This window comes from Moschus berezovskii, chromosome 7 (assembly GCF_049115385.1).
Source record: "Moschus berezovskii isolate FMDL1 chromosome 7, NW_MosBer_1.0, whole genome shotgun sequence".
Taxonomy (NCBI): domain Eukaryota; kingdom Metazoa; phylum Chordata; class Mammalia; order Artiodactyla; family Moschidae; genus Moschus; species Moschus berezovskii.
In genome coordinates this window covers 16316318-16344311 of record NC_142466.1, presented here as the reverse complement: position 1 = coordinate 16344311, position 27994 = coordinate 16316318, and the positions used below count along the sequence as shown (strand labels likewise).

Genomic DNA, 27994 nt, shown 5'->3' with positions numbered 1-27994 from the left:
GTCCATCTCTGAGACCTCCTTCCCAGTTAACATGGTACTTATAAGTGAAGGGGGCTGGTGGTCAGCTTTTTACCACTGAACAGTCATAAACAAATGGCAAACCATGAGTTGTAATTTTAATCACAGGAGTCAGGTGGTTGGCCAAGTCTCAGAAAGTAAATAATGATCTGTAAACAGCAGAACCAAAATTTGTTACCTACCAAATATCTTCAGGCCAGCCATACTTTATCAGATCTTCATCTGTAGAGACAGAAGAAAACAAAGAAAAGGAAACAAATAAGCAACAAGATATACTGTTCACCAAAGAGAAATACAGCTGTAATAACTTTAAATTTTATTACTTTGGAGAAGGTAATGGCAACCCATTCCAGTGTTCTTGCCTGGAGAATCCCAAGGACGGGGGAGCCTGGTGGGCTTCCATCTATGGGGTCGCACAGAGTCGGACACGACTGAAGCGACTCAGCAGCAGCAGCAAGAACTTTAAATGGAGTACAATCTATAAAAATACCTAATCACTATGTTGTACATATGAAACTAATATAATATTTATTTTTAAAATTTTAATTCCATTTTAAAATTATTCTTTGGTTTTTTTTTTTTGGCTATGCCATACAGCTTTTAGGATCTTAGTTCCCCAACCAGCGACTGATCCCAGGATCTGGCAATGAAAGTGCTGAGTCCTAACCCTGGACTGCCAGGGAATTCCCTAAAGTAATATTTTAAATCACCTCTACATCGACAAAAAATAAATAATTTTTAAATAAAACAAAAACTGTTCAAAAAAATTTTTTTTAATTTTCCATCATCAAAGCCTTTTTGAATTACTCTTTTCTTCATTAAGAGAGAGAAAAAGCTTTCTGGAAAAGACTGGTAGTTTTTCCTTTCCCAACTTACAATAAACTTTAGCATATTTCACTTAACCTTTTTTTAAAAACACTTTTAACAGTTTTTACAATTGAACAATTATAATCATGAAGCATCTGTTCAAAAGGTGAAGTAAACAAAGGTGAACTATTTGTGTAAATTGTATGCTTTTTTTTTTTTTAATTTTAGCCACACCACATGGCTTGTGGTATCTCAGTTCCCCAACCAGGGATTGAACGCTGGGCCATGGCATTTAAAGTGCAGAGACCCAACCAATGGACTGTCAGGGAATTCCCATGTGTGTATATTTTATTTCAATATATACCTCCAATGAATCATATCAATAATTAGTAACTAACTGTGTTTAATACAGAAGCATTACTTGGTATTGATATTAGATAAAAAGATAAAAAAAAGGTAAACAAAGTGATTCACATATGATGATTTAAAATGTACTCAAGTATAATCTATCTAACTTGAATGAGGTATTTATTGTCCAGAAAAGCAAAAAGATGACACAGTACCCTCTCTGATGAGGGCACTTTAAGCAAATGCATACACCTTGTTTTCTGAAGAGTTTTCTATAAGTGCAAGTAAAAAGTTGAGCAAGCCTCCAACAAGTAATCAGAAAGATGAGAAAAAGGAAATTATAAAAACTTCTTTTTATTTGGGCAATGTCTGGCTCCCTGGTGACACCTGCTGGCTAATAAAGAACACATCAGAAAGCTTTTTTAGTGAAAGTAAATTGTCCAACTTAAAATTCCTTTTTGTTCCATCCAGTCCTTTGTCAGAAGTCATCAAGACTATAGAAGTCCAGGAGTTGGTGATGGACAGGGAGGCCTGGCGTGCTGTGATTCATGGGGTTGCAAAGAGTCGGACACGACTGAGCGACTGAACTGAACTGAGGCACAGTAGAGAACATAGCACCTGAAAAACGTAACACATTTTAACAGCAGACTAGGAGAGTGGATGACTCTAAAAGCACCTGGGGAAAAAATGTTCTACACAACAGATGTTTTTTCCTACATATACTTTAACAACAGTGAAACACCACTCCAGTGGGGTCCAGGCAGAATCTAAATTTACATCTGGAGGCGTAAACTCTGTATCTAGATTTATATCTATAGAAAGAAATTCCTACAACTGAGGTTTAAAGGATTCCACAATCTAGCCAGTCTACTTTAACCCACTCCTCCAAGAAGCGTTCTCAGCTCTCCCTGATCAAATTTACTCTCTGTACGTCTGCTGTTAATATTATCTCAATTTGCACTGCTTTTTTTTAACAGACTTTATTTTTCAGAGCAGTTTTAGGTTTGCAGAAAACCTGACTCCTATTCTGGTCCCATCTCTTCATGGCAAACACATGGGAAAAAAGTGGAGACAGTAACAGGTGTTATTTTATTGGACTCCAAAATCACTGTGGACAGTGACTGCAGTCATGAAATTAAAAGATGCTTGCTCCTTGGAAGAAAAGCTATGACAAACTTAGCATATTAAAAAGCAGACACATCACTTTGCCAACAAAGGTCTGTATAATCAAAGCTAGGGTTTTTCCAGTAGTCACATATGGATGTGAGAGTTGGACCATAAAGGCTGAGTGCCAAAGAATCGATGCTTTCGAACTGTGGTGCTGGAGAAGATTCTTGCAGAGTCCCTTGGACAGAAAGGAGATCAAACCAGTCAATTCTAAAGGAAATCAACCCTGAATAATCATTGGAAGGACAGATGCTGAAGTTGAAGCTCCAATACTTTGGCCACCTGATGTGAAGAGTCAACTTTTTAGAAAAGACCCTGATGCTGGGAAAACTTGAGGGCAGGAGGAGAAGAGGGCAACAGCGGATGAGTTGGTTGGATGGCATCACCGACTTGATGAACATGAGTTTCAGAAAACTCCAGGAGATATAACTGTACCTTATTGCTCAGTGTAATACAGGGAGGTATCAGCAGCATCCTCAGTTACATTCATCAAGAGGATGCTATGAGAAAATTTACCCAGGACATTCATGGATTACAAGGAGAAATATAAAACTCAAGTTTTAATACACTGCTTCTCCATTAAGTCACACCCAGAGTCAATGGCATAAATTCATTATAATGAGTTATGCTATATGTTTTTTTTCTCTTGGCTAGGATGTGATAGTCTTGTTTATACCGAGTCTGCTTATGATTATAGCAGGGTTCAAAACTGTTGTACAGATCTGATTTATAATTATATTGTTATATAACTCACATCATATTTATAATGTTATATACATTTTATGTGATAGATATGTATGTGTATATATAAAAAGATATAAATATATATGTGAGAGTGGTCAAGAAAGCTTCAAAACACTGTTCACATTTCAACTCAAAAAGAACCATCTTCTGCCTCAAAAAAACCAAGATATGTTTCTCAAATGAGGTAAAAATGTACAGAAAAGGATCTTTGCCAAAGTCCAAGCCACAGATTATTTTTATTTGATTAAAACTAGCAAAGGTTAACTTCTGATTCCTATCACCCCTAAATCAAATGATACCATAAAACTATGTAAGTTCCTAATCAGCAACAAATGGTCTAATTCTCTCAATTATCACTTGATATAACTACATTATAAGAAAATTAATCATTTGGAATTCCTTCTAATGGGTTATAGTAGTTAACTGAAAACCCATCAAACAAACCATGGAGAGAAAAGGCAATTAACACTTACCTGCTGGAAATTTCAAAATCAAATGCTTTTGAAAACTTACTTTCATATTTATCCTTTCCCATGTAAATAGTGTAAGCAGATGAGTTAACTAAGACAAAACAAAAATAAGACATAGTTAGATAACATCATTAAAGACACACCTATTTGGTGGGAAAAACAAGGGACAAATGCTTATGACGGGTTGGCAAAACATGGCTGGTAGCCCAAATCCAGCCTTGTTCTTGGACAGCCCTTGAGCTCAGAATGATTCTTATATTTTTAAAGGGTTGAAAGAAGCAAAATGAAGAAGAATAAGCTAGAGAGACTATATGTGGCTTTCAAAGTCTAAAATACTGACCATCTGTAAAATGTTGACCAACCCTCTTAAAAATGGCTGCTTTCCTACTTTCTCAGGGAGGTAACACAATGCAATTCCAGTTCCATCATCTACTTTTGCCTTCTTCAATATATATATATATATATATATATATATATTTTTTTTTTTTCCCCCAAAAGCCACCCAAACTCATCACCTCAACCATTTAAAAATAGGTTCCTATACCTAGGTAAGGTTTATCTTTCATGATTAGATTCAGTTGCATTCCAGGGGTGCTGTAAATCATACCTGGATCCCTACCACATTCAGGGGAAACATGGCTCTCAAGTTTCTTCTCATCAGTTACCCTGAGCCCTATTTACAGAATCACCTAATTTTGCCCCAGCTCTACTTAAGACCAACCAAATCCAAATCTCTGGGGAATGTTTTTTTTTTTTTAAAGATCTCTTTTTATAGGGATTTCTAATGTGAAGTCAGTGTTAGGAACTCCTACCCTAAATCAAACTGGATATTCCAGGTATGGCTTACCTTAGAAATGACATTGGCTTTCCTGAGCTAGTGTGTTTTGCTGTGGGCTCCTCCATCTGAAATAAGTTAGGTTTTGTAATTGAAATCCTAACTGGGTCCTGAGTTTCTGAGCTGCTGCTGCTAAGTTGCTTCAGTCATGTCCGACTCTGTGCGGCGCCAGAGATGGCAGCCCACCAGGCTCCCCCATCCCTGGGATTCTCCAGGCAAGAACACTGGACTGGGTTGCCATTTCCTTCTCCAATGCATGAAAGTGAAAAGTGAAAGTGAAGTCACTCAGTCCTGTCTGACTCGTCATGACCCCATGGATTGCAGCCTACCAGGCTCCTCCATCCATGCGATTTTCCAGGCAAGAGTACTGGAGTGGGGTGCCATTGCCTTCTCCGGAGTTTCTGAGCTAGTCTGCCAAAATCTGTTAGACCCCATTTGGATCTAGACTCCTGAATTAACAGCCACTGGGTCTCTGTCTACAAAGCCTGGCTGACAGGTGTTAAGATTGGGCTAGGTGGTCTGCTGGCTGTTGCTCCAGAGCTGGAACTACTCTACTAAGTGGACCTCGGAACTCTTTCATTTGTAGATTCGCAAATTCGGGGTTGCCTGTACTTTCTGAATGAAAAGCTTCTTAAATGATCAAGCATAGTTGCCCTTCTTGGGAACAGAAGACTCCCAATTCCTTCAGTAGGTAGTTATGATGACTACCATCTATAATTACTTGGAAGCAGTTGAGCGAAGTTTGAAAGGAGAGAATGTTTGTATTGACTAACTGACAGAGAGATCTGTCTATAATTAAGTATTGTATTGTCCTGATAAGCCCTTTGCATAGCACTGGACAAATACCAACTGCAGGAATACAACTAACAAGTGTTTCAGATGTTCACTTGGGGCGCTATTGTATTTATACACCCTTTTGATCCTATAGTGTCACCACTAAGAGTACGCACCCTACTAATTAACACTTCATCAAGCAATGAAGCTCTTCATACCAACTAAACAGGCATCAATTAAGACTACAGAACACACAAACAAAATGCCACGGATCCATTAAAAAGAAAGTAGGTGACTAACTAGCAGAACAGTATTTCGGTGTTATCTATAAACAGTAAGATTCAATCTGTAAAAAAAAATAATAACTGTACATATAAACATGTTTACATATATGTTTCTAATACACACACCCTTTTTCTTTATACTATGGAAGGATATACATATATTTAACTGTTAACAGTGACCTTACCTACTTGCTTACAAAATGTTTAGATGGTTTTTGTAATCAGAAAAAAGGTGGTTTTTTTTTTAAATGATTGAAGTAAACAAAGCTGTCTCTGCAGGGCAAGCTAGCTAAACTCCTGCCAAGAGAATGACAGACGATGGGTGGCGGACCTATAAAATGAGGTGGTTAATAACATAACTGCTATAACCTCAAACTGAGGGGCATTCTACAGAATAATTTTTCAACAGACAGTGTCATGAGAGACAAATACTGAGCAGTTGCTCCAGATCAGAAGACTCCAGAGAGCAATGAATGACAACAGAATGCAACAATTGATTTGCAGCTTTCTTTTGTGACAAATTCATTTCTAGGACACTGATGAAAACTGGATAAAAGCTGCTGATTAGGTAATAGTATTGCTGCAATGTTAATTTCCTAATTTGGATAACGAACAATGCCGTCTGATAACAAAATACCCTTGATTTTAAGAAAAATACCCTCAGGTATTTAGGGGTAAGACACAACTTAAAGATGGTTCAGGAAAAATAAAAACAAAAACCTGTGAGTGTGTTTGTGTGTGTGCAGAGAGAGAGAGAGAGTGGGGTAAGGGGAGATGGAAAAAATAGAAAAAGAAAAAAGGGAAAAGGAGATAAGGCATATGTGGTAAAATGTTAGAATTTCGGGAATCTGAGAGATGGCTATAAAGGAAATCTTTTAATATTCCTGTAACTTTTCTGAAAGACTGAAATGTCAAAATAGAAAATAAATTTTTTTTTATAAAAAGGAGCATGACTTCTGAGTAAGAAATCTGAATTAAGCTCTCCTCCACGGCTTCCCTGATAGCTCAGTTGGTAAAGAATCCACCTGTAATGCAGGAGATCCCGGTTCGATTCCTGGGTTCAGGAAGATCCCGCCAGGAGAAGGGATAGGCTACCCACTCCAGTATTCCTGGTTTCCCTTGTGGCTCAGCTGGTAAGAATCCGCTTGCGATGTGGGAGACCTGGGTTCGATCCCTGAGTTGGGAAGATCCCCTGAAGAAGGGAAAGGCTACCCACTCCAGTATTCTGGCCTAGAGAATTCCATGGACTGTGTAGTCCATGGGGTCACAAAGAGTCAGACATGACTGAGCAACTTTCCCTTTCCATGTTAGAGGGATAAAGGAAGAGTAAACTGAATTATTCTAGTACTCTTGTAACTCTCAGCCAAATAATGTGATTAGTATGAGAACTAGTTGTCGTGACGATTCCTGACTCAGGTGTAGCAATCAACCCAATTTTTGAGGCGTTGTGACAATTTCATTATTTACAGAACCATCTATATTGAGATGGACACTGGTAAAAGGTACTAAAAACATAAGTGAACTTAACGTGCTTAATGCACTAACATGTGCAGGAATCCATAAATCAGAGGGTCTTGAATATGACACTGAAAATACAGCAAGGTTAATGTTTCCTTAATCTATTATGGGAGCATGAAAGAATAAGCAGATTTTAGTCAGAGATACTAATTTTAAAAGAGAAGGCAAAAATTTTCTATTGCAATTTCCAGCCCTTTTTTTTCTTAAAGTTTGTTTTTGTTTTTTTTTTGCAGTAAACCATCAGTTGGTTGAAAAGCTTGGCTATCTATACAAAGTCATTTCCTTAAGATTCTGTATGTTCAAATTGTTTTCTGTACTGGAATATGTAAAAAAATTTACTACCATATTACTCTGCAATTTTAAAAGCTGCACAATTGTAGATTTATTAGACTTAAGAGGTCACATATTTTTCTGACAAGAAGCAGTTCTGATGCTGCAATGGAAGCCAATGAGAAAAAAACGACCCCAAAATCAACTGAAGTCCTCTGCTCTATTAGGGGCATCTCCATGTATATGACTGGCACGCAAAGAATTTAGAATCACTTTAAGAAGAATAATGTAGCCTGTGTAAAATACATTTAGTACCTATATGCCCTGTCTCGAGCTTCCCAGGTGGCTCAGTAAAGAACCTGCTTGCCAACACAGGAGACATTGATCCCTGGGTCAGGGACGATCCCCTGGAGAAGGAAATGGCAACCCACCCCAGTAGCCTGGGAAGAGGAGCCTGGCGGGCTATAGTCCATAGAGTCTCAAAGAGTCAGACACGAATTAGCAACTAAAGAAAGACAACAACATGCCCTGCCTATATTTGTCATTCCATTGTTGGACTTGAATGGATAACTATGTTGTCAAGGACTCCCATGAGTGGAGAAGCTACAAAAAGATGCTTCGGTTATATTATGACAGAGGGGCAGAACAGGACAGACAGCAGATAAAAATGCAACTAGGAGCTTATAATGATTTTTCAGGCTAGCTTGAATTTTGTTTCTAGTAATTTTAATAATATGGATAAGAAAAAACTAAGCCCACAGAAACAGAGAAATAGTTTATAGCACACTGTGGAAGCCTAAACTATTGAGAAAAATGAGATGTGACAGTGTGATGGAGTAGCAGAGGAGGGGCTCTGTGAGTTACAACTTTCCTGGGCTTCAACTTTCTTATCTCTAAAGAGCAAGTGCCACCCTGTTCAAACCCACATAACCACCATGTTGTTGCTGCTGCTACTGCTGCTAAGTCACTTCAGTCGTGTCCGACTCTGTGTGACCCCACAGACGGAAGCCCACCAGGATCCCCTGTCCCTGGGATTCTCCAGGCAAGAACACTGGAGTGGGTTGCCATTTCCTTCTCAAATGTGTGAAAGTGAAAAGTGAAAGTGAAGTCGCTCAGTCGTGTCCGACCCTTAGCGACCCCACGGACTGCAGCCTACCAGCCTCCTCCATCCATGGGATTTTCTAGGCAATAGTACTGGAGTGGCTTAGTTTCCCTTAAATCTCACGTTTAACAAGTAGGCAGAGAGTAGCAATAGAATAGAGTGTGCTATAAATCAAAAAAGAGCATTCATTTATTCAGTAAGTATTTATTGAGTTACTATTAAGAGCCAGGCACTATGCTACTGGAACAAGGGGATCCTGTACCTGCCCTCAACAGGCTTACACTCTGTCTCAAGCAGACGAAAGTTTAACATCATATAAGTGCAATGCTGAATGTATGCATTGTGTTAAAGGGATTCCCCCAAGAGATATACCTAAGCAATCCTGGGGTGGTAACAAGGAAAGAAAGGCATTTGGAAAAGATAGGCGAGGACTGTCTCTGGGGAGAAGCGGCTAACTGGGGGGTTGATTTAAAGCAAAGAGAAAAATATAAGCAGAGAAACGAAGACACAGCAGTTCCTGGGAACTAAACACACCCCTTTCTTGCCTGCCAAAGACAAATTAGAAACTATCATGTCACTTTTCAAAATCTGGGACATTAACTCTGCCCAATGAGTGGCTGTCTCGCCACTCCAGAGTCTTTCGGTAGCATCCAAACCCAATAACCCTTTCCTGGAAGGGTAAGGCGCACTTTGTGTAAGGTAGAGTTGTTGGCAGGTGTCTCCTTTCTTACCAGAGAGCAGCAAGATTAAATGTTACGGGGCTGGGTGGGGAAGAGAAGACTTCACGATGGTAGTGTGAGTAAGTCCACAAACTGCCTAATTCCAGGTAGTGACAGGTCTTTCTGATTGAGGTAAAAGAAGACCGACCGGAAGCAAAGAGAGCACAGGGGATGGTGCCTCTACGCTCCCTCCCCCACAACCAGGCACTGACGAGGAGGCACACTGGGCGGACTGGGACGGACCCGGTGGAGAGGCCACCAGGACGAGGGAAGAGGCACCCACTGACGAGAAAGCACTTAAGGACCAGGCTAGCGGTGGCCTCGAGGTCTCGGCTTCGGAGTCCCACAGTCGAGATAGGGACCCGGAAGGTCCCGGCGACCACTCACCGCTACTACTGGTGAAGTAGAACACCATGATCCCAGCGGCGGTGAGACAACTACAGCACCCCTCAGCAGAACTCAAACCAGGAAGCTCAGGATACCGGAAGAGCGGAGGCCGCGTTCCCCGGAACTGCTCCACACACTTCCGGCTGACGTCGGGTCGCGTCATAAAGCCTGTCGCCGGCGCTCTCTTCAGTTCTGCCGGGGAGGCGGTGTCGGCGCGCTCGAAACTCTGTTTACTTGGGGTCAAAGGAAGGAGGATGGAGGCAGGAGGATTGGTGGGTGGAAAACGATGCGGGGGAACTATCTTAAGAGAAAAATGCCATTGCCTGGCTTTATTTTTAGAACCTCCACCCTGTGGGCGATCAGGTTGGTTTCATTTGCCGCTTTTCACCCGCATCTGGGCTCCCCGAAAGTAGAAACCTTGTGCCTTCTTCACGGCTACGCTTTCACTGAACTAATCACGGCACTTGGCACTTAGTGTAGAAGCTCATTAAAATTTGAATGAACCCAAATTCCTCCACTATTCTCATTCTAGCTCCATCCCTTGTTGGCACTTTCGGTTGCTGCACTTAGCTGCAAAATGAGGATGAATGGAGCGGTTAATTCACAGGTTATTTTGCCAAGGTTAAGTAAGTTAATAGGTGTAAAAGGTTTAGGACGTGGTGAACACTAGAATTAACGTTAGTTTCACCGGAGGCAGTATGCCTCTCTGCGTCTGGACTCGTACTCTTCTACCTTTAAATCCAAGATCTGCCATCTGTTACCTACGAGTCTGCTGCTACTGCTGCTGCTGCTAAGTCACTTCAGTCGTGTCCGACTCTGTGCGACCCCCATAGACGGCAGCCCACCAGGCTCCCCCGTCCCTGGGATTCTCCAGGAGAGTCTGAGGGAACCTCAGATCTTCCGGCTGTAAAGTGGGAATGATGTGACTCAGTTCCCAATAGCACTTCGCTTTAACCTGATTATTTATAAATTATCTTATTATGTGAAGTTAAGCGCATCACTTAACTAAATTTTTTTAGAACTAAGAAATGTGCCAGAGAGTGTACTAGGAGCTGGTACACAAAGATAAAGGTAGCTAATAACAAACGAATCCTTTAGGAACTTTTGGGCTTTCCAGAGGAAGAATCTACACTGTCCTATGAATAGTAATTGTTTTCAGGCCCTCAGTTTTATTCTCTATAAAATGGGAATGGTGGTACATATCCCATAGACTGGTGAATGAAATAAAACACTAAAACATGCGTGAATGCCTGGCACGTAAATGTTACTGCCGTGATTTAATTTTTTATTTAACTTGGAAAATTTTTTTAAATTGCTTCACCTAACATCACTAGAGTCGGACACGACTGAAGTGACTTAGCAGCAGCAGCAGTAACATCACTAGAGAAAAAAAAAGAAGTAACCGTAGCTCAGTCGGTAAAGAATCTGCCTGCAATGAATGAGACCTGGGTTGGATTCCTGGGTCGGGAAGATCCCCTGGAGAAGGAAATGACAACCCACTCCAGTATTCTTGCCTGGAGAATCCAGACAGAGGAGCCTGGAAGGCTACAGTTGGTCGGGTCGCAAGAGTCGGATACGACTTAGCGACTGATCACCAACATTATAGCTCCAAATATGAAAAATAACTTGAGAATCTTCAGTTCAGTTCAGTCGCTCAGTCGTGTCCGACTCTTTGCGACCCCATGAATCACAGCACGCCAGGCCTCCCTGTCCATCACCAGCTTCCGGAGTTCACTCAAACTCCTGTCCATCGAGTCGGTGATGCTTAGGCTGCTATAAAAAAAAAAAATCTTACAGTAAGTGACCTCAGAATATGTCGAGTACTAGAGAACGCCTTCATTCTGCGGAAAACTACAACTCCCAGAATGCACCTAGGTTAGGCGTCCAGAAAGAAGACCGGCGCTCCCGCAAGGGGTTCTGGAAGACGTGGTTTCCACCAGGGGAGAGGTTTCAGCCTTGCAAGGGCGGGAGACTCTTGGAGATCGCCTCCTGCGAGGCGGGGCAAGCGCTGGTGCACAACCAATCGTCGAGCCTGCCCTTGGACACGCTGGGAAGCGGCGAATCCGAACGCAGCGGTTTCCGCCTGCACTGGCGCGCGAGAATTTGAATACAGTGGGAGACCACGGGCTCGACTGAGGAGAAGTCGTGTGTCTGAGGGGCTACCAGGTAAGTGCTGCGTGGGGCCAAGTCGTGATGTGGAAGAACCGGGGGCCCAGGAGGTTCTGTGGAACGTAGGGGTGAATGTTAAAGAAAGAGAGCTTTTGCTCGGTGCTTGGCGCGTTCTAGGCTGGAGACCAGAGCTAGCGAGCTGGTGTCCGCGCTCCCAGGTCTCCGGTTTCCATCTTTCTGACGCTGAGTTTTCTCGCCTTTTTGCCCTGACAGCGTGTGGGGACAGGGTCGCTTTTCTCTCCTGTCTTTCCTCATTCAGCCTCAGAAAGATCTTTAAAGCTGCAGCTCGACACGAATTTCTAGAGACTCAGGTCTTTCTGTTTAATTTGAAGGTTATGCTTGTGTATTAAAAATACATTTGCTCCGAAAGGAAGGGGAAGGGAAAATTTATTGAGCAACAGACCATCTGCTCGAGAGTTAACATGCGTGATTGTGTTTATTACTCGCAGCCTTGGGAGGTCAGAGTATTTTGTAAATAAAAAAACAAGCTGCTCCCCAGCTAATAAATGGGAGAGAATTATGCTTCCCCGTTTTCTTGCTGGCTTCTGATGAAAAAGTTAGAGATGGTCTCTGCCTTCATTGTACCTGCAGGCTGCAGGGAAAGACCGTCAAGCCAAAGACGAGAGAATAGGCAAAATGAATACCAAGGAAGTGCAGGGTGGATTGGAAGCCTAGGGCAAGAGCAACTAACAGCAGGAGGGCTGTTGGGATTTGCGGGGAGGCGTGTGGTGAGGGCTATGGGAAGGACAGCTGCCCAGGATACAGAGTGATTAAACTTGAGATGAATTTATCAGGCTATTGAAGTCGGGAAAGTGTGTCCTGAAATGGGGTAAAATCCTTCCTCTTTAGTAGGACCATTTTCCAGCTTGAAATTTGTACTGTTCCTGCTTAATTTAAATTGTTCTGTCTCTGCTTAATTAGTGGGGCGGCTTCCCTGGTGGCTCAGACGGTAAAGTGTCTGCCTACAATGCCGCAGACCCGCATTCAATCCGTGGGTCGGGAAGATCTCCTGGAGAAGGATATGGCAACCCACTCCAGTATTCTTGCCTGGAAAATCCCATGGATGGAGGAACCTGGTAGGCTACAGTCCATGGGGTCCCAAAGAATTGGACACGACTGAGTGACTTCACTTTCTTTGTGAGGTAGTGTTTTTAATTTTTTTTTTCTAACCTTCATGCTTTAAACCTTTATCAAAGTAATTTGCTTTTTGAAAAAAAAAAAAACAAAAAACTTTTTTTAAAAATCTTAATGGACCATCACCCGTCTGAGAACTGTTTCAGTATTATAAATCGTAGTTTTGATATGGTGATTTTTATACACATTGGATTTATTTGGTTATTGTTCTGTTGCTTTTAGGAGTTAGGATGTCAACTTTAACGCCAACAAAAAGGAAGCAGTGCTCTTTGAACCGGGACACGTGAGTCTCATCCTGAGTGGAAATTCTTAAAAAAATCTACCGTCTTAAATTTTTTTTATCTTCTCTCTTCTATATCTAAATATTTCCATTCTTTTATTTCCTACTCCTTGTAGTTACAGTAATACTTTATATTCTAATTCTAGTCTGGAAATAATTTGAGTGAGTGAAGTTGCTCTGTCGTGTCTGACTCTTTGCGACCCGGTGGACTGTAGCCTACCAGGCTCCTCCGTCCATGGGATTTTCCAGGCAAGAGCACTGGAGTGGGTTGCCATTTCCTTCTTCAGGAGATCTTCCCGACCCAGGAATTGAACCCGGGTCTCCCGCGTTGTAGGCAGCTGCTTTACTATCTGAGCCACCAGGGAAATAATATAAGCTTTTATAATTAATTCTTTAGTGCCTTTGGAGGGAATCAGAAAAAGGGCTGTTATCTATGGCTTGGAAATGTGTGTCAGATCTTTTATTACCTTGCTTCTTTCTGCTCTTTTATGTAATATTTAACATACTGTTTTGCATATAATAGGTGCTCATACTATTATACACAGCAATCCTAGAAAGTTGTGTACTCTGTGTATGTTATACCAGAGATATAAATTACAGGCCCTAAATGGTCAGTTTATTGTGTATAGTTAATCATTTTAGGGAACTTGTTTTCGAGTATATGGCCAAAACTTAGGTTTTAAAACACACATACACACACACATTTCTCCAAGCTTCTTTGTAAAGTGTTTTCACAAACATTATTGGGGTCTTAGTTTTGAAAAATACTTTGTAAAGACAGAATTTGAGAATTCCTACTGCTAATCTAATAGTGTATGTAGATAGATGCTTTTGGAGATATATTTTTAATATGCCTTCCAGCTGAAGTTGTTTATTGCTTAGTAGTAAATTGACATAAAAGCCGAAGCAAAATAACTGTCAATGGACTGTGTTTCTTTTCATAGCCCATTATCAGATATTCCATCGAAGAAATTAATTTTGGACTTCACTGAAAATGTATTTCCATCACCTAATAAAAAGCACATTTGCCAAACCAGTGATAAAAATGAAGGAAAGATTCATTGCTCTCAAGGCCATTTGATTTCAAGTCCACTCAAAACGACTAAAAATAGATTGCCATCTGCAAATCAAGGTTCACCATTTAAATCTGCTGTGTCTGCTGTATCCTTTTACAACAGAGATAAGTGGTACCTCAATCCATTGGAGAGAAAGCTGATAAAAGAGAGTAGATCCATTGGTCTAAAAACTAATAATGAGGATAAATCTTATTCCTATATGACAGAAAAAGTGCAAGGAAAACCAGTCTGCTCCAAGAAGATGAACAAAAAACCACAGAAGAGTTTAAGTGCTAAGTGTCAAGCAGGATATAAATGCATCAAGCCTGTATCAAAGAATTCTAAAAATTCCAAGCAGTACGGAGTGACCTATAAGCCAACTGTGAAGAATAACTGTTACTCAGCTGAAAATAATCTGAATGCTCCTCGAGTTCTAAGCCAGAAGGTCAAACCACTAGTTACCCTCCAGGGTGGAGCAGCTTTTTTTGTTAGTAGGAAAAAGCCCTCATTGAGAAAATCATCCCTGGAAGATAAGCCGTTACTGGGACTCACCCAGAAAAATAAATCCGAAGTTATTGAAGAGTCTGATGGAGAGACTGTCAATGAAAAAAGTTTTGAGACAAGGCAAGCGCCAAAGTGTGTGTTAGTAGAAAAAGAACTGAATGTTGAGCTTCTGAGTGAAAGAAGTAAAAGTGAAGAGAAATTAATAAAGGTAAATGGAAATACATAGATTCTAAAACTAAGTTGGCTCTCTCTGTATATGGTGGTGGTGGTGGTTTAGTCACTAAGTCGTGTCTGATTCTTGTGACCCCATGGACTCTAGCCTGTCGGGTTCTTCCATCCATGGTTTTTCCCAGGCAAGAATACTAGAGTGGGTTGCCATTTCCTTCTCCAAGGAATCTCCCCAACCCAGGGATCGAACCCCTGTCTCCTGCATTGCAGGCAGATTCTTTACTGACTGAGCTACCAGGGAAAACTGTATCTGTATGTATGTGTGTAAGTAGGTATATATGTGTGTGTGTAGCTAGTCCCTTAAAATGAAGCTCAGAAAAGAAAGAAATGTCGCAGAGAAATCATCATGTCATTTTAACAAGACTGTCTCTTCATTATCAAATAGACATGGAGAAGGCTAATACGAAGATGAATAGGTGGAAATGCAGAAGACCCCCCCCAATATACACACACATATTTTGATGGGTTGAGAATTAATTTTAGCTTGAGCAGTGCCCCTTATTTTTTAAAATTGACATGTATCTATATACAGTGAATTGTGCAGATATATAGTATGAATTTTGATAAACTCACCATGTAACCAAAACCCCTATCAAGATATAGTTGTATTTTTTTGTCAGAAACAATATAAAGAATTTGTAGAATTGCTCTTATGGCTTAGGCAAGCAAGAACATGCTCCATTTAGCAATATACTTGGCAATACTTGATAGACAGGAAGAAACATTGACAGTAGGAACTGCAAACTTAAATGTTTACAAAGTAAGTAAAATTAGCAGCAAAACTGGTCTGATCTAGATATGTTTCCATACATTGATTTAGTGGAAGGAAATGAAGACCTGTCAAGTGGTAGCCTGATACTTTGTTCCCGGAGACTACCATTACAGGAACAAAATTTGTTTACAGTCTGGAGGACTGCTTTTATGAAGCCAGATACTATCATAAAGAATTTTGAGGAAGAGTAGAAAAATAGGATTTTCCTCCCTTTTTTGGCTTAATGAAGCCTACCATCATTTTTTGGTAATATGGTTTTATGGTATTATGGAGGTAGCTCTTTAAGTTCCTTATGACTGTGGTCCAGAGAAACTTAACTTTTATTTGATAGTGTTTTTAGGGGCTTCCCAGTGGGGTCGCTAAGGGTCGGACACAACTGAGCAACTTCACTTTCACTTTTTACTTTCACACATTGGAGAAGGAAATGGCAACCCACTCCAGTGTTCTTGCCTGGAGAATCCCAGGGACGGGGGAGCCTGGTGGGCTTCCGTCTATGGGGTCACACAGAGTCGGACACGACTGAAGTGACTTAGCAGCAGCAGCAGGTGGCACTAGCAGTAAAGAACCTGGCTGCTAGTGCAAGAGACATAAGAGACATGGATTTGATCCCTGGGTTGAGAAGATCCACTGGAGGATGGCATGGCAACCCACTCCAGTATGCCTGCCTGGAGAATCCCAGGGACAGAGGAACCTGGCAGGCTACAGTCCATGGGGTTGCAAAGAGTCTGACAGGACTGAGTAACTAAGCACAGCACAGCTAAGGGTAAATCCTGTTTTCATTAGAGAGTGCATAACCTTTTCCCAACTCGGGAGCCTTGAGAAACGGCAAACTGATGGCTTGTCTCCCCTTCTTCTGAGATAGTTATGATCTTCTTTAATCAGAAGTTTTTTCCTTTTCCCCCAAGCTGTATGTTCTCTTCGGTCTCATCAAATAAGTAGTGTTTACTGAAATTTGTAACAAGTTTTTCTACTTTGTTTTTCCCACCTCCCTGCTGCTATCCAAAAAGTGGGAGTTAGAAGCCTCTCCAACTACTCCAGGATGTTTTTCTCTCCTTTGCTCCCTGTTTTTAAAGCTTGTGACAGAGGGTTGGTTCTTTTCAGTTTGGCGGCTCCTAGGGAAATTTTTGCCATTTTTACTGATTTTTCTGTTATTCAATTTATTTTTGTAGACGGGATGTTCTATGATTTTCATTCTGTCATCTTTATCAGGAAATAATACATTTTTGACAGGATGACAAATTATAAACTTAAATATGCACACTCTATCTTTTAAAAATACTACATTTAGTAAATATAGAGGAAATTTTCCTTAAAACAGACCGAAAATTGAGGATTTAAAGTCATTATGAAATGTAACTCATGATGAAAATACATATTTTGTTTTAGAAACGGATCTCTTGGGATTCATTGGCTAAATGTGCGATGATTAAGAATTATAGGTTTCTTTAAATTTACTCATTATTTTCAGGATGCATCAGATGGAGTCATTTCTTTAAGGGAATGTAAAACTGATGAAAATAAGAGTTGTCCTTCAGAGGAGTCTTTCAGTGAGAACAAGGCGGGTAAGTAAGAGAACTTTTCTTCTCAAAATGAGTTTTTTTCATGTAATAATGCTTCATTACATGTGTCAATATGAAATTATATACAGTACTATTTTGGCTTTTTAAAATATTCAGTACCCGTGACTGTATGTTTGTGTTGCTCTCAGTAACACTGTTTTCTGTGATAAGCAGTGCAGTGCATTTTGAGGAGGAGACAAGGAGAACTTATGTGAAAACTTAAAATACTCTGATTAATTGGTCTGTGAGATATGGCCCAGTTACTTAAGCTATCTAGAGCCGGGTATTCTCATCATGCCTACGCTTTTACCCCAAATGATAGGAGGGAGTGAAAAATATATATACCTGTGATCAAAGCCCAGTTGTAAGCAGAATTCACTAAGCCATTAAAGGGCACTGGATTTGGCATCAGGAGTCTTGGGTTTTGTCTGGGTCTGCCAGTGATTAACTCTGATCTAGGGAAGAGATCTCTCAAGTAAGAGGTTCGACCCAGGGAATGAACCCAGGCCATGGCAATGAAAGCACTGAATTGTAACCACTGGACCACCAGGGAACTCCCACTTCTTTTCTTTTTTAAATAAGCTTTTCATTTTGTAGTAATTTTAGATTTACAGAGAAGTTGTAAGGATCGTACAAAGAGTACCTGTCTTACCCCATTTACCCTATTGTTGTTGTTCAGTCACTAAGTCATGTCCAACTCTTTTGGGACCCCATAGACTGCAGCACTCCAGGCTTCCTTTTCTTTCACTGTCTCCTGGAGTTTGCTCAAACTCATGTCCGTTGAGTCACTGATGCCATCCAACCATCTCATCCTCTGTCTCCCCTTCTCCTGTCCTAAATCTTTCCCAGCACCAGGGTCTTATTTTCCAATGAGTCTGTTCTTTGCATCAGGTGGCCAAAGTATTGGAGCTTTGGCATCAGTCCTTCCAATGAATATTCAGGGTTGATTTACTTTAGGATTGACTGGCTTGATCCCTTTGCAATCATAGGGACTCTCAAGAGTCTTTGAAAGCATCAGTTCTTCAGTGCTCAGCCTTCTTTATGGTCCATCTCTCACATTCATACATGACTACTGGAAAAACAATATTTTTAACCATACAAACCTTTGTTGGCCAAGTGATGTCTCTGCTTTTTAATTCACTATCTAGTTTTGTCATAGCTTTCCTTCCAAGGAGCAAGTGTCTTTTAATTTCATGGATGCAGTCACCATCTGTAGTGATTTTGGAGACCAAGAAAATAACATCTGTCACTGCTTCCACTTTTTCCTCTTTTATTTGCCATGAGGTGATGGGACCAGATGCCATGATCTTAGTTTTTTAATGTTGAGTGTTAAGCCAGTGTTTTCACTCTCCTCTTTGACCCTCATCAAGAGGCTCGTTTGTTCCTCTACACTTTCTTCCATTGGAGTGGTATCATCTGCATATCTGAGGTTGTTGATATTTCTCCTGGCAGTCTTGATTCCAGCTTGTGATTCATCCAGCCCAGCATTTTACATGATGTACTCTACATAGAAGTTAAATAAGTAGTGTGACAATACACAGCCTTGTCATACTCCTTTCCCAATTTTGAACGAGTCCTTTGTTCTATGTCCTGTTCTAACTGTTGCTTCCTGACCTGTATACAGGTTTCTCAGAGACAGGTAAGGTGGTGTTACCATCTTATACTACTATTATACTTCTGTCAAAACTAAGAAACTAATCACTGGTGTATTATTAAATAAGCTCTAGGCTGTATCTGGAACTGACTAATTTTTTCATTAACATCCCCTTTTTCTTGTAGGACCCAGCCTAGGGATCACATTGTATTTAGTTGCCGGGTCTCCATAGTCTCCTCTTGTCTGTGACATTTTCTCAGTCTTTTCTTTGTTTTCATGACCTTGACATTCTTGAGGAGTACTGGCCAGATATCTTATAGGATGTTCCTGCACCTGGGTTTGTCTGATGTTTTTCTCATTGTTAGACCAAGGTTATAGGTTTGGAGGAAGAATGAGGTGAATGCCATTCTCACCACTTTGGGTGCGATGTCCACATGACATTATAGATGATGTTAACTTAACCTCTATCACTTGGTTGGTCAGGTTTGCCCAATTTCTCCACTGTAAAAAGTTGTACTTTTTCCTTTGCCAAACTCTGTTCTTTGGAAGTAAGTCATTAAGTCTAGCCTACCCTTTCAGGGAGAGATGGGGATTAAGCTTCATCTCCTGGAGAGGGAAATTTTCACATATATTATTTGGAATCCTTCTGTTAGGAAGAGTTATCTCTTCTTTCCCATTTATTTACTCAATTTTTAAATAAATAAATAGACTCCTGAATATTCACCAGTATACACTCATGAATATTTTATATTTGGGGTTAAAATCTAATACTTCATGGTTTATTCTGTCGTTCATATTGTTCCAGCTTTGACCATTGGGTCAGTTCTCTTTGACATGTCCCCTTCTTTTGCTTTTTGAGCACTTCCTTATTACTTTCTGGCACTACAAAAGGCTATAGGCTCATCTTGCATTTTCCCTAACCTAGTCCTAGACTCAACCATTTCTCCAACGAACCATGGTCTCTTCTATTGGAGAATATTATTTGGAAACCAGGTTCTGGATTTGATGTGCTTATTGCTACTGGAGTAGTTTTGGTTATGTACATAAAAACATTATCAAACCCAGGATCATGTGGAATTTTCCTCTAGAAGTTTTATAGTTTTACATTTTGCATTTAGATTTGTGATCCATTTTGAGTTAATTTTTATGTGAGTGTTGTCATTTTTTTGGGTATGGATGTCAACTTGTTCCAGCATAATTTGATGGCCATCTTTTTGCCATTGAATTAACTTTTGCCTCTTGGTTAAAAATCAGTTGACTCTATGTGCATGGGTGGTGGGTGTTTTGGGGCTCTATTTTGTGCCATTGATCTGTTTGTCAGTACCATACTGTCTTAATTGCTGTTAAGTCTTGAAATCAAGTATTGTGAGTATTTTTGTTTTATTAATCTTTAAAATCTTATGCTTTAAAGCTTTAAGTTTATTCTGTGATACAAATTATTTTTCACTTTTTTCCCTTACCAGTTTCTCCTGAATCCATTGTCTATCCCATCTTCACTATGTCTTCAGTCAACACAAAAAGGTAAGGGTTGCTCTTATTTTAATGTTCAAGGTTTAATTATGAGTCCATTGGGTCTCTCTTTTTTTCTTATACTATTTACTTTGGAGAGCATTTTTCTCTTCCCCATTGACATATTTAGAATAGGAGATGAAATCAGACCCTCTCATAGAAACTTCATAAGAACTTGAAGAATTAAGAGAAGGAAAAGACCTTTATGGGCTGGAATAACAGTAATTTCTTCAATTTTTGTGTAATGCCTGACCCATAATAATTTATATTCACTATTTTACTTATCCCCACAACAACCCAGAAGCTTGATATTGTTATTACTATTTTCAGTGGAGAAAACTTTGTAATTCAGCCACAGTTGCACAGCTCTTAGATGACAAAGCCAGGACTAGAATCCATATTTAATCAAAGCCCATTAGGCTATATTGCCTCCTCTGTGTGATAACATACTGATAATAGTTCGTGTTTAATGGGCACTTGGCATCTCATGGTGTGGATACCATTATTACCGCATTTTACAGATGAGGAGACTGGCCAGAGGAGTAAGTATCTTGCAGCAACTCAATGCTGTTATAATTTCCAGCTGAAGCTACATACTATCCTGCTCAAAACTAAAACTGGAACTGGGGGAGGCATGGGTGCTTATGAATATACGGAAAAAAGCTCTGAGAATGAAATTTCTTACAGTTTGAACATCTCACTAGGCAGTGTGTTAAGTCACTTCAGTCGTGTCTGACTCTTTGTGACCATAAGAGCTATAGCCTACCAGGCCCCTCTGTCCATGGGATTCTCCAGATAAGAATCCTGGAGTGGGTTGCCATTTCCTTCTCTAGGGAGCTGCTCACTAAGCAGCTTTGTTTCTTTTTTCCCTGTCTGATGATAAATATCTGAAGATATTGAGCAGGGTACTTCCTAGTAAAGTTTTCCTGCTCTTAGAGCATCTCACCCTAAATTGTCCTGGAGATTGGTCAGGTGGGTAGTTTTTCCCCTGCAAAGACCATATTCCTAATTTCTTTCACCTTTCCCTTTTCTCATCTGTCTTCTATTTATTGAGGCTCAAACCCTATCACAATTAGCTAACTGTGTAAACTAACCTCACATAGGGAGATGTTAGGAGACTGTTGGTTGAATCATTTGAAATTTGCTCATTAGGTAGGACCCAAAAAGTCAGATATCATCAGTTTCCTGTGGTTTAATCTGACTTTTACTTTAGGTAGATCACAGGTTGTCTGGGTTTGTCCTCTTACGTTTGGCAAACATTTATAGACTACTGTGTGGTATTGAATTACACTGAATTTTAGAGACGTAAAGATAAGTACAACATGGCTCTGCTGTCAAGGAAGTCATGGTTAGAAGAGGACTGACATTTAAATAAATGTGTATAAGCTTTGCGCAGTGGCAGTATCGTAGCCAATGAGGTTTATCCGAGGCGTGATTATTGCTAATTAAATAAATGTGTATAATAAAGTGTTAACATTGCTATGCTAGAAGTAAAAATGTCTGCAAGGATGGGAAGTGCTGAGTTACTTAGGAAAGGTTGTATAAGGTATAGAGGAGTCAGTGACCTAGACAAATGTTTTTTATATTATTGGCATTATTAGTATTGATAGTTTGTCACATCAATAAAAATTTAAGGGCATCACATCTAGCATTTTTTCTTAATGGAATAATACATCTCTCACATAGTAAGTGTATTTAGTGAATATTTTTTTCCCAGTTATGTCTGTGTATCTGTATTGGTCATGATGTGAAATACATTTCTCACCATAGGTTTGTCAAGTCATTATAAAAGCCATTTTCTAGTCAGATGATAAGAGGACAGATTTGGTAAACATAAGGCATTACATAGGGTATTTTTCCAGTTTATTTATCAATGTGAGTTTCTGTTTGAACTTCTTGCTTTGGGTACTTGTTTCACCCCCACCCCCACCCCCTTGCCTCTACTCTGTAGAGATTTCTACTTTTTTGATCCTTGGGAGAAGGTCATTTCATTGTAAGGCAAGGGTTACAAACTTAGTGCCTACAGAGACTGCAGCCAACTGGAGAAGCACACCCAGCTAAAAGAGCCTGTGCCAGTAGCTCCAGCTCTTAGATTCCTTGATGAAACAGGTCTAATGATCTTCCAGTGTCTTGCAATATTGGAAATACACATTTTTAAGTGAAATCTCTAGATTTTAAAATATTTGTAGCTAATCCAAACTCTATGTGAGCCAATCAAAATATCTGCTAGCTGGATTTGGCCTATGGGTTCCAGTTTGCAACCTCTATAAGCCACCCCCAGCATTGTCTCCTAAGGGAAAATATTGCGTCAACATCTATCCAAAATTCTTTTTTTGTCTAAGAATTTGAGAATAGCAGGTGCTGCTTTAGGTGTGTATTGGCTCACTTACTGCCCCCATGCCCCAGTAAAAAGTTGTTGGATCATAATATGCTGGTTGCTGGTGACTAATTTCCTGTGGGTCTGTGAGATCCAGTAATAGCATCTACTTATTTGCTGTGGCATTCCATGAATTTCTTTATGCCTGCATGGGTAAATATTGTCTTAAGATTTAAAAAGCAAGAAAAGATTAATTTTTAAAGCTGACATCAACTTATGAAGAAATCCTATGTATATGCATCTGATTTGTTGTTGTTGTTTAGTCACTAAGTCATGTCTGATGCTTTGTGACCCCATGAACTGTAGCCTCCAGGCTCCTCTGTCCATGGGATTTCCCGGGTAATACTGGAGTGGGTTGCCATTTCCTTCGTCAGAGGATCTTCCTGACCCAAGGATCAAACCTGCATCTCCTGCTTAGCAGGTGGATCCTTTACCTCTGAGCCACCTAGGAAACCCATATGCATCTGATACTGTAGATGAAATCCTTTGAACTTGGAGTCAGAAGACGGGAATTTGAGTCTTTTCATCATTCTTCCCTAGTTACTTTACCTTGAGTTGACTACCGATCCTGTCTGAGTGGGCCTCAGGCTTCTCATTGTTTCTAGCCCTGTTACTTCATCAAGTTATTGTCGATAGAAAGCACTAAAAATTGCAAAGTCCTCTGCAAATGTTATATACATATGTTTTCATTATAATTTATCAAACGTGTTAAAATTATTAAATAATACCACCTTTCTATTTCAAGATCTCTAGTTGAAGAACAGTCTTCTGTGGGATCCACCACATCTACTAACTTGAAACAAATCAACGTACAGAAGAGTACTAATACCAGAGATTCAAACAAAGAAACAAAAGACCAGCTCGTCATTGTGAGTAAATTTAAAACAAAGCTCCTGTACGTGGGTCTCACGTATAGAACCTGAAGTCTGACGTGTGGTCTTAGCCTAGTTACCAGGAGTTATAGATGTTCTGAGTTTGTAAATGCTACCTTTGCTGTTGTGGCAGCATTTAAAGCTAGACAAGGATATTTTTGAATAAATGGTGTTGGGGAGTGGTGGCAGTTTAGTAGAATACTGATGAATGAGTTGTCTCCGAGTCAGGAAGATTATTGTCAATCTATAAAAGACTTAATGAGAAGAGCTACACTGAATTAGACCTGGGTTTGGCATATGATACCTGTGGGCCAAAGTTGGACCATGGCCTTTGAGCTAATAGCGTTTATATTCTTAAAAGTTTGGGGAAAAAAGGAGAAGAATGTATGTGGCCTGCAAAGCCTAAAATGTTTACTGTCTGGCCCTTGGCAAAAAATTTGCAAACACCTATATAGACAGTTCAAAATTTGGTGTTTTCAGTAGCCTTAAGCAATGCCTTATGAGACAGAATAGGAATTAATAAGCCTTGACATTGACTATCCCTGAATTCTCTATATTCATTAATTTATCTATGCTTTTCTTGAACTTCTACTATGTATTATACTTAATTTTTATCAACTCTTGGGGAAAAGAATTTTAGTATTTAATTTTTAATTTTATTAATATATTAATTTAATTTATTTAATATTTAATTAAAATTAATTTTTCCTAACCATTTAAGGAAAAAATGCTATCTAATGAATGTATAAGTCCTGAAATTTTGCCCTGCTTCTTTGAAATAAGGCTTTTTCAGGCCTCTCCTATAAGAGCTTAATAAGGATGTTCCATTTTTCATCTTAGCTACAATATTTATGATTTCATCTTATTCCTTCTTAGGACTATGGGTCCAGCAAAAGAATCTTGGTGTGTTTTTTTTCTGCTGTCCATTCAAAGAGGCAGTTTCACTTCTTTTATCACAATGGCATGTTAGGCTCTTCTTGTTCTATTTTGTTGGTGGGTAGAGAGAAAAAGTATCCAGACTTTCATTTATGTTTCACCTGTACCAGCATAAAAGAAAAATAAGGACAAATATGAATGAAGGGACAAATTTACATGAACTAAATGTAGAACTATCTGTGATATGTTTAGATGGGCTATTTTTCCTCTTCCAATTGTAGGATGCAGGTCAGAAACATTTTGGAGCCACCGTGTGTAAGTCCTGTGGCATGATCTACACTGCTTCCAACCCTGAGGATGAACTGCAGCATGTTCAGCATCACCACCGATTTGTGGAGGGAATCAAATATACAGTAAGTATTAAAAAAAAGGTTGTTTCCATTTGTTCCAAAAGTGAAACTGTTTTAAAAGAGACATTCCTTTTGCCTAAATATAGAAAGATTTACATACCCAGAAATATTTTATCATCTGTAATTTTGTTCTGTGTTTAATATTTGAGACTGATGGTATTTTAGTTTTAATAGATGTGCCATTTCAAACTTCATGTGCTAATATAAGAGAAGCTCTTGGTTGAATGAACACCCTGCATCTTTACCTCTAGCTTTTGGAGCAGAGCTGAGCAGTCACGGTAGAAAACTCAAAGACTTGAGGAGTCTCCCCTTTCCTCACTCCAGTTTCTTCTTTCTAGATAACCTTAGAAAAACAGCTGTCTTTGACTCCTCCAGGGTATTTCTTTGCTCTTCATGAAGCACCGTCATGAAATAACTTCCTACTCCAAATACAGAGTGTTGTTGGCCTTATCTTTATGATTGTACCTGCTACTCAAATGCATCCCCGTTTTTCGTGTTTTTATTGCTGTAGTTCATGCCTTCATAATATTTTTAGCCTGATTTATTAAAATTCTTATCCTGCCCCTCCCCCACTTTCACACTCCTAATCCGTGGTTTTTTCCTCTGTATTCCTACAAGGGGCTCTTATTTGACTTCGCCTTGTTTTAAAATGGGCTTCCCTTGTGGCTCAGCTGGTAAAGAATCTGCCTGCAATGCAGGAGACCTGGGTTTGATCCCTGAGTTGGGAAGATCCCCGGGAGAAAGGAAAGGCTACCCACTCCAGTAGTCTGGCTAGAGAATTCCGTGGACTATGGGGTCTTAGAGTCAGACATGACTGAGCAACTTTCACTTTCTTTTATAATAGATTATTTACGTGTCTCCCAACAGTATGTCAGCCCCTTGAGGACAGGAGCTTTGTTTCAGTCATCTTTTATTTCCCTTACCACATTCATGTAGTTGAATTTTACCTTTTTTATATCATTCATTTGTTCATCTTTTGTCTTCTCCAGACCACATTATTTTTTTTTCCGTTTTAGATCAAAATGTGATTTTTACCCCCCTTTCGCAGGGCTGGAAAAAAGAACGTGTTGTAGCAGAGTTTTGGGATGGGAAAATTGTGTTGGTCCTGCCACGTGACCCGAGTTATGCTATCAGAAAGGTATGAAACATTAGTTTTTCTTTTTAAATTGAAGTATAGTTGCTTTACAATATTAGTTTTTCAGTCTTTGTTTTCCTTCTACTCTCCCCATTCTCCACCAAAAAATCGACCTATATTGAAGTATTATATAAAACAACTTTGCTTATAGATAATCACTGTACATTGGTATAGGTGTTAGGATGACTTTCAAAGTAGTTCATACAAAATTAAACTTACAATTACAAAACAAGTAAAGGTGTGTTGAAAAGACATTAAAGAAAACAGATTAAGAGTCCATAGTGTATTGCTTGCCTACATCTTCCATTTGTGAAAAATAAACTAAACTTTATAAGGCTGAGAAATTAACAGCTCCAGGGTCATATTCTTAGGTGGGTATTGCCTTTGTTTCTTGGGCTGGATATTTCGCCCCAGTGAACAAGGGATAAAGCTGAAACAGAATCTTCCTACTCCTGTTCCACTCAAGGGTGCTGAAAGTGATGTTTAAAATAGTTTCTTAAAACCCTGTTTCCCAGGTGGCAGAAACATGCCTCAGTAGTGGAATAATTTGGGGGTTGTGAAAACTTAAGAAATAGAGACAAAAGAGGTTAAACTGATAAGCATACTTTTGTGTGTAAATATATATATATATATATATATTCTGTTATATTTTTAAAAACAAATTCATCTCTTTCGATTTTTGACATCATTAGGTTGAAGATGTCCAGGAACTTGTTGATAATGAATTGGGCTTCCAGCAAGTTGTTCCCAAATATCCAAACAAAACCAAAACCTTGCTTTTTATCTCTGATGAAAAGAAAGTAGTTGGGTGTTTAATTGCAGAGCCCATCAAACAGGTATGGTATGCTGTCTTACAAATTACTGGAGTAACTTTTGAGCAAAATGAAGTAGTCGGGAGAAGTCTCAAGCATTTAAGAAGGCTACCATTAATGATCTTTTTCCTTCTAAAATATCCTTGACCATTTAGATAATTGAAGTCATTTATTTCTATTATGTCTGATATTTTGCCTTATATAAGCAGGATTAGTCAGTCTTAAACTCATATAGTCTTTGATATACTTGGACTATAAGTATAGTATTTTAAACAAGCTCAGTTATTGAACATGTGGCTTAGTGCAGGTTAATATATTGGCAAAATGGTTGTTCGGTTCAGTCACTCAGTCATGTTCAACTTCTTGCGACCCCTTGGACTGGCTTCCCTGCCAGGCTTCCCTGTCCATCACCAACTCCCAGAGCTTGCTCAAACTCATGTCCATTGAGTCAGTAATGCCATCCAACCATCTCATCCTCTGTAATCCCTTTCTCCTGCCTTCAATCTTTCCAAGTATCAGGGTCTTTTCCAATGAGTCAGTTCTTCCCATCAGGTAGCCAAAGTATTGGAGTTCAGCTTCAACATCAGTCTTTCCAATGAATATTTAGGACTGATTTTCTTTAGGATAAAATAGTTTGATCTCCTTGCAGTCTAAGGGACTCTCAAAAGTCTTCTCCAACACCACAGTTCAAAAGCATCAAATCTTCTGCACTCAGCTTTCTATATAGTGCAACTCTCACATCCATACATGATTACTGGAAAAACCATAGCTTTGGACTATGATGGACCTTTATTGGCAAAGTAATGTCTCTGCTTTTTAATATGCTGAATAGGTTGGCCATAACTTTTCTTCCAAGGAGCAAGCGTCTTTTAATTTCATGGCTGCAGTCACCATCTGCAGTGATTTTTGGAGCCCCCAAAATAAAAGTCTGCCACTGTTTCCATTGTTTCCCCATATCTTTGCCATCAAGTGATGGGACTGGTGGCCATGATCTTAGTTTTCTGAATGTTGAGTTTTAACCCTGGTTTCTCACTCTCCTCTTTCACTTTCATTAAGAGGCTCTTTAATTCTTCCCTGCTTTCTGCCATAGAATGGTTTCATCTCTGTATCTGAAGTTACTGATATTTCTCCCGGCAGCTTGTGCTTCATCCAGCCTGGCATTTCTCATGATGTACTCTACATAGAAGTTAAATAAGCATGGTGACAATATACAGCCTTGACATACTCCTTTACCAATTTGGAACCAGTCTGTTGTTCCATGTCTG

General features: G+C 39.6%; 2 protein-coding genes and 1 pseudogene across 3 annotated transcripts in view; 2 read left to right on the top strand and 1 right to left on the bottom strand.

The window, feature by feature from the left end:
* The window catches only part of CCDC25 (coiled-coil domain containing 25), a 34953-nt gene extending 25381 nt beyond the window's left edge, over nt 1-9572 (bottom strand). For both annotated transcript variants that reach the window (XM_055428095.2, XM_055428094.2), the window contains exons 1-3: nt 9444-9572; nt 3598-3645; nt 201-240 (exon numbers count right to left, since the gene is read on the bottom strand). In XM_055428095.2, the coding sequence (XP_055284070.1) occupies nt 201-240; nt 3598-3645; nt 9444-9471 (116 nt within the window). In that variant the 5' untranslated portion in view covers nt 9472-9572. The remainder of the gene's footprint in view (nt 1-200; nt 241-3597; nt 3646-9443) is intronic.
* A 1692-nt stretch (nt 9573-11264) lies between these two features.
* ESCO2 (establishment of sister chromatid cohesion N-acetyltransferase 2) overlaps nt 11265-27994 on the top strand; it is a 28283-nt gene continuing 11553 nt past the window's right edge. The window contains exons 1-9 of the mRNA XM_055427832.2: nt 11265-11609; nt 12969-13029; nt 13971-14793; nt 17054-17147; nt 20202-20259; nt 23370-23493; nt 24654-24785; nt 25831-25920; nt 26610-26753. Coding sequence (XP_055283807.1) covers nt 12977-13029; nt 13971-14793; nt 17054-17147; nt 20202-20259; nt 23370-23493; nt 24654-24785; nt 25831-25920; nt 26610-26753 — 1518 coding nt within the window. The 5' untranslated portion in view covers nt 11265-11609; nt 12969-12976. The remainder of the gene's footprint in view (nt 11610-12968; nt 13030-13970; nt 14794-17053; nt 17148-20201; nt 20260-23369; nt 23494-24653; nt 24786-25830; nt 25921-26609; nt 26754-27994) is intronic.
* LOC129557674 (U4 spliceosomal RNA) lies at nt 21632-21762 on the top strand (annotated as a pseudogene).